At 38.1% G+C, this 14,065-nt stretch overlaps 1 protein-coding gene and 1 pseudogene across 2 annotated transcripts; one reads left to right on the forward strand and one right to left on the reverse strand.

Annotated features, from left to right (window-relative positions):
• Positions 1-1,690: 1,690 nt before the first annotated feature.
• On the reverse strand, positions 1,691-9,586 carry LOC145638422 (uncharacterized). Its single transcript, XM_081689391.1, has 5 exons — positions 9,470-9,586; positions 9,072-9,313; positions 8,569-8,683; positions 7,130-7,248; positions 1,691-2,056 (listed from the first exon to the last, which is right to left on the reverse strand). The coding sequence occupies exons 2-5, from the start codon at positions 9,293-9,295 to the stop codon at positions 2,005-2,007; spliced, it is 510 nt and encodes a 169-aa protein (XP_081545517.1). The 5' UTR covers positions 9,296-9,313; positions 9,470-9,586; the 3' UTR covers positions 1,691-2,004.
• Positions 9,587-10,493: 907 nt separating this feature from the next.
• LOC145639465 (histone-lysine N-methyltransferase ASHR2 pseudogene) lies at positions 10,494-13,984 on the forward strand (annotated as a pseudogene). Its single transcript, XR_014114889.1, has 3 exons — positions 10,494-10,634; positions 11,545-12,790; positions 13,532-13,984. The product of XR_014114889.1 is annotated as a histone-lysine N-methyltransferase ASHR2 pseudogene (transcript).
• The last annotated feature ends 81 nt before the right edge of the window (positions 13,985-14,065 follow it).

Genomic DNA, 14,065 nt, shown 5'->3' on the forward strand with positions numbered 1-14,065 from the left:
ACTCGACCCGAAATCAACCCGTATTGTTATTGACTTGACCCAAATTCAACCGACTTGTTACTAACCTCACCAGAATTCAGCCCAACCCATTTCTAACCCGACACGAATTTTACCAAACCTATTATTTACCTGACCCAAAAATTCAACCCGATATGTTACTAACCCCACTCGAAATTAACACGACTTGTATTGACTCGACCTAAATTTAACCCAAATTATTCCTAACCCAATTTCAAATCACCTTAAATGCAATTTAGACCACCTTATTATTGTTGATCAAAGCATTTTGTCTAGGGAGACCAAGTCGGTCCAGGCCAACAAAAGAAAGGAGCGTCACCCTCAAATTTAAGAGTTAAATATACTCCCTCCGTTTTTAAATACTTGCTCCACTTTCCTTTTCCGGCTGTTTTTAAATATTTGCTCCATTTCCTTTTTTGGAAAGCTTTTACAATATTTAATTCATTTCTCACACTTAGTGGACCCAACATAATACACTCTCTCCTCCTATTCTTCCACTACTTTTGCTTTTTACAATTTTTTATTTTCTCAACTACCCCACTACCTCCATATTTTATTACTTTCTCAAATTTTTCCTAAAACTCCGCTCATGGAGAAATGGAGCAAGTATTTAAAAACGAAGGGAGTAGTATATATTTGTTGTATGGTCAAAGGAGATAATTATCTTCCTAAATTATAGACTATAGTTCCCTAGTATATTGTCATATATATTATATAGTCAAAGGAAATAATTACTTTGATAAAAATGATAATTATCTATTTATAGTTATTTGAACCCGAATATGACCTGACTTAGAAATGATTAGACCTGATTGTAACCTGCAAATTATTGACTTGAACATAACCCGATTTGAATCCGAGACTGACCCGACTTGAAAATGACCCAACCTGATTATGACCCGCAAATTATTGACTTGAACCGAACCGACCTGAACCCGAGAATGACCCGACTTGAAAATGACCCGACCTGATTATAATCCGCAAATTATTGACTTGAACCGAACCCGACTCAAACCCGAGAATGACCCGACCTGATTCTAATTAACCCGCAAATTATTGACTTGAACCGAACCTGGCTCGAACCCGAGAATTACCCTAACCCGAGAATTACCCTAACCCGTTTAAACCCGACCTATTGTTCACCCGACATGTTATTAACCTAACCTAAACCCGACCCAAACTCGATAAGAAGTATGACCCAATTCAAGCATGACCCGACCCGCATAGGTTATAGAATTAATTCGAATTGACCCGACCCACTCTTACGCGACCCAACCCCGACCTGTTTACCCAAATTGACAGCTCTAGTTTAGGGTTTGAAATGATCCATAGTGTTCAAATATTTGATGTACTGTATGTTTGTAGACGATTTTACTTTATAAATACGGAGTACAAAGTACAAGTCAATGTACGAGCATAATATTAGTTTTTTTTTTTTTTTTTTTTTTTTTGGAAAAAGCATAATTTTAGTTTGATAAGTCAATAATATGTGCATTTGTTACTTTATCAAGATATTTAGTGCATTTTTTTTACAGAAGGGTACACGACACATTTTTCTAAACTTCAGGAGTACAAAGAATAATTTTCCTTGATTCTTTTGTAAAGTTGCTGCCTTATGATCAAACAAGTCCAGTGAAATATTGAACAACTAACACTACAACATGATCAAACATTGAACAAAATAACTGTCAAAGCAGCCATTTATATAAGATAAGATGTGATTCTCATATTCATAGTGTAATATTCCGTAAATTTCTGTTGGAAGCCCAACATACTTGAGAATCTGACAATATACAAGCAAAATGAGCGACTCTACTCGTTCCACCATAAATTTTCTTGCTCACTTTCAAGTTAATATTTTGCAGAGAAAGATAATGAATTCACAGCTGGAAATTGTTTGCCAGGTCACTTCATGTCATATAACAAGCAAGTACATATTCAGATGCTGCATTAGATGCGAATTCTGGTTCAGCTGATTTCTGGACATTAACCCAGGCCTCGAACATATTGGTCTAGAGTAGAGTTGAACAGCTCGTACCTAAGAAATTGAGGTGACATGTTTAGTAGCAGATAACAGTCATTTTGACAAATGCGAACTTAATAATGAAGATAAAGAGAAATTTGAGGGGTATATAAAGGCTTATATATGAAAGGGTAAGTAACAACTTATACCAAAACACATCACCAGGTTAATGAAGGCTAAAAAGTGACCGAGGCAGAGGATTATAAGCAGAAATTAACGCATTGATGAAAGAATAAAATCATCAAAGAATACATCGAGCCTGTGCTTTCGTATATCGCTTGTGGCACATATCAACAAACCTAGAGGATCTTTCTATAACCCCATCAAAGTTGATGGTGCCAACACTGTCAGCTGCCCAAGGACAAATTCATTACTCTATTACAGCCATTGAATTAAGTATGAAACTAGTGCCTTTTTTTTTTTTTTTTCTTTTGAGGATATGAAACTCTATTACAGATAGTTGGGCATGCCCTTTGGAGACAAAGCAGAAAACAGCGTATTCCCATCCTTTGCCAATGATGGGCAACAAAACTCTGCAATAACTCTCTTAATCAATCAATCAATCAATCAATCAAAGCCTTAATCCCAAAAGTGGGGTCGGCTAACATGAACCAAATTTGATTATTCCGTGTAGTCATCAACATAAATCTTTCTCCTCCATCCCTTACGATCCAAAACTTCATCCTCACGTAAATCCATGCACTTCATATCCTTCCTCACTCCTTCCAACCAAGTCATCTTTGGTCTCCCTCTTCCTCGTTTAATCCCTCCATGGTCCCACTCTTCCACTCTTCGCACCGGTGCACCCTCGGGTCTCCGTCTTACATGTCCAAACCAACGCAGACGATTTTCCCTTAATTTATCTACAATGCCCGCCACACCTACTCTCTTGCGAATAACCTCATTTCTGATTCTATCTCTTAAAGTGTTTCCACACATCCACCTTAACATGCGCATTTCCGTAACCTCCATCTTTTTAATATGCTCTTTCTTAGAAGCCCAACATTCTGTACCATAGAGCAACACTGGTCTTATGGCAGTCCTGTAGAATTTTCCCTTCAACTTTAAGGGAATGCTGCGGTCGCATAACACTCCCGTGGCCGCTCTCCATTTAAGCCACCCTGACTTAATCCTGTGGGTCACGTCTTGATCAATGTCACCATTCTTCTGGATGATCGACCCTAGGTACTTAAAACATTCACTCATGGTCAAATCCTTTCCATCCAAACTCACCACTTCATTGCTTGTCCCCCTCTGAGTGCCAAAACGACATACCAAATATTCAGTCTTACTCCGACTTAGCTTAAACCCTCTAGATTCCAACCTTTGCCTCCATTGCTCCAACTTGACATTAACCCCATCCTTAGTCTCATCCACCAAAACGATATCATCTGCGAACAGCAGACACCATGGAACCTCATCTTGAATTGGTCTAGTTAATTCATCTAGAACCGTTGCAAAAAGAAAAGGGCTTAATGCAGACCCTTGATGCAATCCGATTGTAATAGGGAAATCTTTTGTCAACCCTCCGCATGTCCTCACATTTGTTGACACATCCCGATACATATCCTTAACTAGGTCTACATACCTTCGTGGGATACCTTTCTTCAACATTGCCCACCAAAGTATCTCTCTTGGCACCTTGTCATATGCCTTCTCTAAATCAATAAAGACCATATGAAGATCTTTCTTCTTTACCCTATAAAACTCCATCATTTGTCTTATCAAATGGATTGCCTCCATAGTAGATCTCCCAGGCATAAAACCAAATTGGTTATCTGAAATGCTTGTGCATGCCCTCAACCTTTGTTCAATCACCCTTTCCCACAACTTCATAGTATGGCTCATAAGCTTAATTCCTCGATAGTTAGAACAATCTTGAGCGTCTCCTTTGTTTTTATAAACCGGGACCAAGGTGCTCTTCCTCCAATCTTGTGGGATCCTTGTAGCCGTCCATATCTTGTTGAAAAGGTTTGTTAACCAATCAATACCAATCTTACCCAAACACCTCCACACCTCCATCGGTACCCCATCAGGGCCAACCGCCTTCTTAGGTTTCATCTTCCTCAGTGCAATCTCCACCTCTACTCTCCTAATCCTTCGCACATACTCCATGTTGATTTCTTCATCACTCATAGAGGTATCTCCTATCACAACTCCATTACTTCCATTAAATAATTCATCGAAGTACCCCTTCCACCTGTCCTTGATGTCCTCCTCTTGCACTAGGACCATTTGGTTCTTATCTTTGACACACTTCACCATGCCAATATCCTTCCTTGCCTCTTGTCTTCTCTTTGCCATCTTATAAATGATCCTTTCTCCCTCCTTGGAATCAAGCTTTTCATAAACCTCCTGATATGCCTTTTCTTTTGCTTGGCGAACAGCTGCCTTTGCCTTACTCTTAGCCTCCTTATACGCTGCAAAGGTTTCATCACTCCTACATTTTCCTAAGGCTTGATAGCATTCCCTTTTTTGCTTAATTACTGCTTTCACCTCTTCATTCCACCACGAAGTATCTCTCTGTACCGAAGTTCTTCCCCTTACTTCCCCTAAGACCTCTTTGGCCACTCTTAGGAAACAGTTCTTCATTCGTAACCAGGTCATGTCCGGATCCACCTCTCCATCCCAATCCGCTTCTTCAATTACCTTTTCTGTAAAAACCTTAGCTTTTGCATCCCTTAGGGTCCACCATCTTATCCTTGGTTCTTCTTGTCTAACTTTTTTCTTCGCCTTCTCTTTCAGACGAATAGTCATTACCAATAGCCGGTGTTGGGTGACCACACTCTCCCCTGGGATAACCTTACAGTTTATGCAACTTTGTCTATCTATGCTCCTTGTGAGCAGGAAGTCTATTTGAGTTGCATTTGCTCCATTCCGAAAAGTTATCAAGTGTGAATCCCTCTTCTTAAACCAAGTATTAGCCAAAATTAAATCATATGATTGGGCAAAATCCATAATAGCTTCACCACCGGCGTCCCTCTGCCCATACCCAAAGCCTCCATGGACACTCTCATAGCCATCTCGGCTCGCCCCAACGTGCCCATTTAGATCCCCTCCAATATATAACTTCTCTGAGTGGTGGACACCCTGCACCACCTCGTCTAGGTCCTCCCAAAATTGTCGTTTCTCTTCTGCATCTAAACCCACTTGGGGAGCATAAGCACTGATAACATTCACAATCTCCTTGCCACATAGCAACTTCAGCCTTATCAACCTATCGTTCTTCCGATAGACCTCGATCACCTCTTTTGCCAACCTCTCATCGAGAACCACACCAACTCCGTTCCTAGCTCCACCATTCCTTGTTCTGTGGCTCGTTTCTTGCCCAACATACCATACCTTATACCCCAAAACCAAGCCTCGAGCTCCTTCTCCTGTCCATCTTGTCTCTTGGAGGCACATGATGTTCACGCGTCGTCTTTTCATTACTTCTACCAATTCTGCTGATTTTCCCGTAAGAGACCCCACATTCCAAGAACCAATCCGCAAACTAAATTCTTTTCTCCCACGCTCCCTCCTGATCCCAACTCCAAGTCCTTGATTATTTGACACCACAATTGGGCAATATGGCGCGTCGCTTCTGGGCGACGACCTAGCAACCCTTACATACTTATCACTGCACCCGGGTCTGGGAAGTGCAGCGCGTCGCTCAGTAGGGAACGCCCCAATGGCACGCCCTTGCTCATTTGACACCACACTCGGGCAATGTGGCGCGTCGCTTCTGGGTGACGACCTAGCAACCCTTGCATACTTATCACTACACCCGGGTCTAGGAAGTGCAGCGCGTCGCTGAGTAGGGAACGCCCCCACGAAAATATCTGTTTGGCTCATGTCATGGGATGTGACGAAGTTTTATACTGGCTGTCACTGGCCTACCGTAACCCTCCTCCTTTATCCAGGCTTGGGACTGGCAGCGGGAAACCCACTGGCGGAGTTTGCAATAACTCTCTTAATATAGCAACGAAATTATCAGCTTCAGTGATGTAAAATTGTAAATTAATTCTGTGGAGGGGGATCATAACTCTATGCCCTATGCCTTATAGGAACCGCAATTTTGAGGCTCATTTCAACCCAAAATTTAAAAAGTTCACATGCTCCACACTGACATCTAGCACGAGTACAAAGCTTGCAAAATCTTTCACATACAAAGTACTGAACTGATCTATGACCTATTCAATTATAAAGTTACTGAGCATGCAAGCAAATATTAAGGTTTTTAAGACAGAACAAGAAAAACCATGAGTTCTAGATTGGACCAGATGCCTTCTAGCTAAGGAAACTTTAACAGCATACCATCAGCTTTACAGAACTGTTCCACAGGAAAGAAAATGTTTCATATTTAATAGGTGTGCAAAAAGAGATTATGAACATAAGAGCTTTAGAATCAGAGTTGCTTAATCAATTGACTCATGAACTAGACAGTTCATGTCTCAAGGAGGGTGGAACGGTGGAGGTTTCAAGTTCATACAGAAAAGCATAAAAGTATAAGCTTAAAGGGTATAGGACTAGATAGCTGTTCAGAAGGCCCTGTTTCTGATGTGCAGTTGGATCAATACTACTATGTCTCCAAAAAGGAAACGATTCCAATTCCCAAATCTTCCTCTTTAGCTATCTACTATCTTTAGAAAACCAAATCACTAAATTTCATTTTCAAGTAAGCCATTTTTGTATGCCTTATCCTAAGATCACCATGTATACAGCATTACAGCTGAAAGCCTAAAGTACCTCTTTAAGAGAAAAAGGGGAGAAGCTTAGAGGAGGAACAGGGCCTAGTTAAGATTTTTAACAAGGTAAAGCTTCTTCAATATCAATTTTAAACACATTGGTAGACATCAATTACCAAGCATTGTTAATTAAGTATCAGTGAAACCAATCTAGACATTTCAAACAAGCCATTATATATGCAATCACAAAGCAGCTAAAACATTCAAGGAAAAAGTCTGAAAAGTGCAGAGAAATAATAGGTCAAGGAATGAAGTGGATCATAAAATTAGAAGAAAGTGGTGGATATACAGATAAAATTATTCACAGACAAGTCAAATTCATAGCTATATCTGTAATGTATTTAAAATTTATAATACTCACTTGATTGGAGTTCCAGGAGTATAAAGTGGGTTCTTGACAACATATTCAACATACAAGTTGTAAATATACTTCAATGATTCTCGTAGATCACCAGTCCTAGGGTTAGTGACCAATATAAGCTGCCCACAAAGAGATATAAAGAACAAAAATCAGTACCAATATGAAAATCCCAATATATTACATTGAAACAGAATTATTAATTGTTATGCACTTATACATCAGTTACGTAACACCCGAAACTACAAATATATAGGTAGACTGTAGAGGTCCTCAAAATCAAGTACAAATGACCTAATCTAAACACAAAAATCAATGTAGAAAAGTAAGTATTCAATCGAATGTCCTTTTATGTTGCCCTTAACTTTTTATTAGTTGTCATGAAGCAAACCTATCTATGACTTTCTAATCACGGAAATAATATCTCCAAAGTTGCATAAATATTGTTTCAAATGTTTGACCCCACTCTCTCCATCCACCATAGGCAGAAGCCTTTTGAGTAGAGCTAGGGTAATGGTATGTAAAAACAGAAGAATAATGTGAAAGGAAATTCAAAAGAGCAAGGAATCAAACACTAACCTTACAAAAGCTACGACCAGAGAAAGGTTGCAAGATGATGTAAATTAAGGTCAAAGGTGGTGTTTAAGCACTGAATACAGCTTCTAGGGGTTGATATGATATCCAATATTTCCTTCAGTTTGCATTTGCAAATTTTATTCTTTGAATGCATGATATATACAACTGCAGTTCAGACTATCTGATCAAACCTTACACTTATATTGCTTAAAACCAAAACAACTAGCACCCATGAAAAGATCCCCATCTCAATCACTACTTGTACATTTGATGACTTGTGATTCCGGCTTCTGTTTTCATTATCATTTTCAAATTTAGATCCTATACTCTTCTTGGCCATATTTGAATCAGAACTTTTATATATGCTAACAGTCTAAAGAAAAGAAAATTATAACTTCGTATGTATGTAACAAACAGTATCTCCATGAGGTCAAGACAGTAAACAGTCACATATACTTTTATAGTCATTCTGCTTGGGTACAGCATGATCCAACTGCATTGACAATGGTGGATGTTGACTCGTTACAAGAGCAGAACACTGGGGGGTTTTGAGTTAAAAAAATGTAGCCCATTGACAATACTAAATTTGAGTTCTACTCCAAAAAATTACAACCATCAACCTATTAAGCAGCCAAACCTCTCAAGCTAATGGTATCAAAAGCTATCTACGGATTATACCTTGCATGAAAGGAGCTATATTGCCTATATATGTAGGGTTTCAACTAAATATGATGAAAGATGTACAACAATGTAACAAACAAAAACTGCAACAATGTTCAACCAACTAACACTAAAAAAAATATACTTCAAAGAAAATACAAACAAATTATGTACTCCAAAATTGCAAGCAAAAGCAATATATTTACCTTTATTCCGGATGGAGTTTCCATGAAACTAAGTTTGTATGTATTGGTGCGGAAACTGTGAAAAGAACACCCCTGGCCAGGCAATTGAGGCACCCCAAGGTTAACTTTATCGGCACTGTTCAAAGATCACAAAATTTCAAGCATCAATAACCACACACTTAACATATTCCCATCAATCAAAATGCAACAATAAAATTGAGCACGAATCCTCCAAAAAATTCATTAAAAATTTAACATTTGAAAATCGGCAATTCGAATAATTTTTCAGGGTTAACATTCTCCACAATACTCACAAGATCAGATTACTATAATCAAACATATCTTCCACCATAACAAAAAAAGTTTGACATCACATTTACCAAGTAATAAAATAAACAATTATTCATAATTTTGCTTCTGGGTAGTTCTCTAATCAATCAAATCAACACCAAATTATCAAAAAATTCAACAAAAACACCTTAAAAACCTAAAAATTAAATTCCAAAAACGGGGTAAAAATTCACCTAACAGGATCCATTTTAGCAGTGAGAGATTTGAGGGAAAAAAGGAGACCAAACATGAGCTTTTGATCTTGCTGAGCATCCAAAGTATGGAGTGAACGATTCCATTCTCTGTAAAGCAAACAAACCCCATTTCTATTGAAAATGTACATCATGTGCGCATTGTTTCCAGACGCTGTTACCGCCGGAGGTGATGGGTTTATCTCTGTTGTTCCAAAAAACTGCATTTTCTCTCTCCTGAAAACCTAAACAATTTTGCCCACGATTTGATTATGATCAAAGAAGATCACTAAATTATACCTATTTTCTAATGATTGGGGAAAGAAATTGAAATGGGGATTGATTGATTTTTTGCAGAAATTCAAGTAATATGGGAGAAAGAATTAAGCTTTCTTACTTACCAAAATATTAGTAGTTGACAATGGAGTTGAGCTAGCCCAGATGTGAGAGAGGAAAAAGAGAGATGATGAGTGATTTTCTGTGTTGAATGTATTTGGAAGTTGGAACCAAGGTGGGCTTATGATTTAGAGCCTTAAGGTGACATACATCACCCCCACCCGAAATCATATGAACCCACTTTTGAACCGTACTCGAAACGAGATAAATTCATTTCCACCACAGATACAAAGTAACTCGACTTGATTTAAATCATATAATAAGAAAAATATACGGAATAGGCTTTTAGTAGGTAAGATAAAAAGTATTATTGGGTCGGAATCTTTTATAGGTCAACTCGATCTAAGTTAGCGGATTAGACACTTTTGAAGTGGGAGAATGTTAAGAATTGAAAAAAAAAAAAATTGTTTCCAAAGTGTTAGTAGTGGTTTCAATTTGAATATAGTTAGGTCGTAGTTGAAGTTCGATGAATTTGAATTGACTTGTCGGGAATAAGTTGGGCTTAATTTTAATTCAATAACTTAACTAGCTTTTAAGATTTGATACTTCATGTAGAGTTATATCACAATGTCATTTAGTTCCGTTCACTTGGCATAACCCCAATAGTACTTTTTTATGTTCAACTTGAGCCAAAATTGACTTGACCTATAATCAACCAAAAAAAAATGGAGTATTAATGAACCTTTCAGTTTCACTACCAATAGCACACAAATATAACACGACTTGAATAAGAATTGTGCTGAAATTGAACCGAAAGACGCATTGTTCAAAATCTCAACCCAAACCGAAACAATCCATGTCAATAGATTAATGATACATACTTCATCTCACCTAAATCAAATTGACCCGACCAAACCAAACCTAACCCGAACAACATGTTTGTTTGCCACTAATCCACCACGGTGGTGGGCTTATAGGCCAAAAAGATACGGACTTGAAGTCCCCTAGACAATTGCAATATGCAAACAGTTTAGGAGTTCTGTTAACTCAACAAGACTTGTAAGTTGTTATTGTGTTGGTTTGTTATTACTTTCGAACACTTCGCCGCACCAATCTCTGTGCTCAACTAACCTTAAACCCCTTCTCTCCCCTAATCCCTCTCTCTCTCTCTCTCTCTCTCTCTCCTCTGATTAACAAACGCAGTCACCTGGAGTTGCAGGCTCAACAAAGGTGATACTTTCTCTCTCTTAGTGATAAATTGAAGTGATTTTTCAATTTAATTTCATGCTATATTTCGTTTATTCATGTTCAATTTGTTATTTTTTACAATAACAATTTCAGAATTGACCCTTTTGTTTTGTTAATTTGATGTCATATGGATGTATAATTGGAAGATTGAAAAAGTACTTGGTCTTGGAGTAAATTGGATTATTTGTTGGTTTGTCATTGTGATGTTTGTTAATGGGGTTTGATTACATGAAATTATCTTATTTTTTGTATCAAATTTGTCAACTTTGCATTATGAATTAGGTCGGTATAACGCATAAGGGATTTGTGATAGCCAAATTGTTGGTAATCTAGACTTTTTAGTTGATGCTTAATCAAGTAGGAAGTACTAATTTGGCAGTTAAGTTTTGTTGAATGTGATATTAGTTTTTAGTATTATGCTTCTTGGTCTAATAATTGCAAAATTTTGAACGTTGCATAAGTAAATTTGTTGGCATATCTAAACATTTCACTAGGGAGTTAAAAAGATTCAAATTTTACAAAAGGTGACCATAAATTGTAAATTTACAATGTGTCTTGTCCAATTATCAGTTGGACAGTTCAATGTTGGTGATGTTCATCGTTAAGTATACAATGTTTTATAGGTTGTAGGTTTACTAAAGCTGTACTTTGCGAAAATTAATCAACTCATATTGCCTGTGGAATCGTTAAGAGTCATCGTTTTAAGTGCCTGTGTTGGATAATCAAAACTCTGACATGGGTATGGACACGTGACACTTCGTTCAAGATGAGGAATATTTTCTTAAATAACCAAGTCTGATACTTGGATGCCGAGTTTGAGTAAGCTCTGCAACAATGCCTTGCCTAGGGCACTAATTACTATAATAACCTAATGAGGTTTTGTTCTCTGCAGGAGTGAAATTTCAGTATTACTTTGTTGATGGCTGTAGCAGAAAATCATGGAGGCATATCGACTGCTCTGAAGTTGGTGGACATTGAAGGGAAAGGAAGGGGTCTAGTTGCATCTCAGCCGCTTAAAGGAGGACAAATTGTTCTCCGAGACTCTCCCATCCTCACCTACTCCTCTTTTTCTCTGAAACAACGACAAGGGGTTTACTCTCGATATTGTGGTCATTGTTATAAGCTCTTGGTCACAGGAAATGGGACATTGGCATGCCCTACATGTTCTCATCCCGACGATGCTATCTTTTGCAGCTCTAAATGCCAATCCTCGGCCCTAGGCTTCTCACACACACCATGGGTTTGCCAATCTCTTAGTTATTTAAGAAATTGCCCTGTACTGGTTGACCAACAGCCTGAGGATCGCCAGATCCAAGCTCGTTATTTGGTGGCTGCATTCAATCTTGCTATGGTTTCTCCTTCCTCCTTTCAGACTCTGATATCACTTGATGGAGGTGGGCCCCAGGGTGGAGAGAGAGAATTTAATGCGGCTATTTTTCTACACCCGATCATCTCATCACTACCTTTTCCTGAGGGACTATCTGCTCCATCATTAGACATTACTGCAGCTCTATTGTCCAAGGACCGGTGTAATGCCTTTGGACTCATGGAGCCTTTAACAGAACATGGAGAAAGATCTGTGAGAGCATATGCTATTTATCGAAATGCTTCATTCTTTAATCACGATTGCCTGCCAAATGCCTGTCGTTTTGACTATGTTGATGGTGGAACTGAGGGAAACACTGATATGATCATTCGAATGATACATGATGTTCCTGAAGGCCGAGAAATTTGTTTGAGTTATTTCCCGGTCAATTTTAGTTATCCTCAAAGGCAGAAAAGGTTGCTAGATGATTACAGGTTTTCTTGTTCTTGTGATCGATGCAAGATTGAAGCTAAATGGCCCCATGAGGACGAGGATGAGGATGAGGGTGGTGAGGATGACACGATGGAGGAAGAGGAGGAAATGTTACCGTCAGATGGGGAGAACAATGAGATTGAGCACGATGGGGATGATGATTTTCCTCATGCTTACTTTTTTGTGAGATTTGTGTGTGATAAAGAAAATTGTGGAGGCACTTTGGCACCTTTGCCACCCTCTAACTATAATAACACCACTAATGTCATGGAGTGTAATGCGTGTGGCAGTTTGAAGAAAGAAGAGTTGTAGTGTGATGAGAGCAAATTTTTCCGGAGAGGTATCTTTGCTTACCTTTTTCCAGTTTTTTTATTGCGGAGATTACTGTATGCTAATGATAGTTTCTCCATACGATGTTGACAACAATGTTTATTCCCTAATCCCTACGGAGTATCATGGTTTTTTTTTAACATTATTATTATCGTTCATTCATGATTCAGTTTTTTTTTCCTAAAAAGTTTGTGTTTTTTTTTGTGCATTGCATCAAAGATTACAAAGACTGCCCTGCAAGTTTCTTGAGAAAAATCTGCATATACGACAAAAATTTGTTTTAGGTCCAGCCATAAAAAAGGTTATGATGTATTCACAAATAAGCTGGATGCACCTTAAAAATTATTTCATGTCCTATTTTGAAAATGTTTTGGCTAAGCATAATTATATCGCAGCTGCTCCCAATGAACTGTTAGATTTCTTCTTGTTTCTTCACTTCAGTTCTTCAACAATGCTACAGGAGTACAGGGCGACTGATATAGCTGCTCCTGCTCCCTGTTAGATTTTTTCTTCTTGTTCCTTAACTTCAATTCTTCAACAATGCTACAGGGTGACTGATATATGCGTGATCCAATTTTTACTTACTTATGCTGTTCTCAATGGGAACTTTGTGAAGATTCGTGTTTGTTAAATTCTTTTGCATGCTTATTTTCTCATGGTAGAAGACCGTGCTAATTACAAAAGCCGGTGTTGTGATAAATCATGTGTCGTCTAACCTTTTTTTTCCCCCATTTGGCCCTGTGATCTGTAGGAATGACCAGGTTTTTTTTGGAGTGGATTCTTGTCTCGCATAGCAAGACTAGGAATGTATGTTTATCTAGACCACTGAAGCTTGGCGTTGCATGCCCTAAGGACAAGAAGTAATTTATTGTGAAGAACCTGAGATTGAGAATTGCAGCTTTAATCTTGATTTATCGGCCTATTAATGGCCAAAATCTGTCAATAAGGAAGTGGTTCTCCCTTCTGAGGCAATAGAAATCTGGATTTATATTATTTGCTCTTTTTCGTAGTTAGAACTTAGAAGTCTATGATCTTGAATTTAACAGTATTACATTTGTATGCATGGTAAATTGGTAATTAATTTTGATACAGTGAGTTTTTCATGAATATGGCAGTAGTATAACTAAAATATCAGTTTGATATTATAAATGTAACTTTGTGAGCTCTGAATAACAATGCAGACGAAAATTTATTTTCACTAATATCATTAGTTCCCACTATTGCTCAATAGATTTTGATTTTACACAGCCAATAATTGCATTGATATTCGATAGTGATGATTCCA

Source organism: Chenopodium album, chromosome 7 (genome assembly GCF_948465745.1).
Source record: "Chenopodium album chromosome 7, dcCheAlbu1.1, whole genome shotgun sequence".
Lineage (NCBI taxonomy): Eukaryota > Viridiplantae > Streptophyta > Magnoliopsida > Caryophyllales > Amaranthaceae > Chenopodium > Chenopodium album.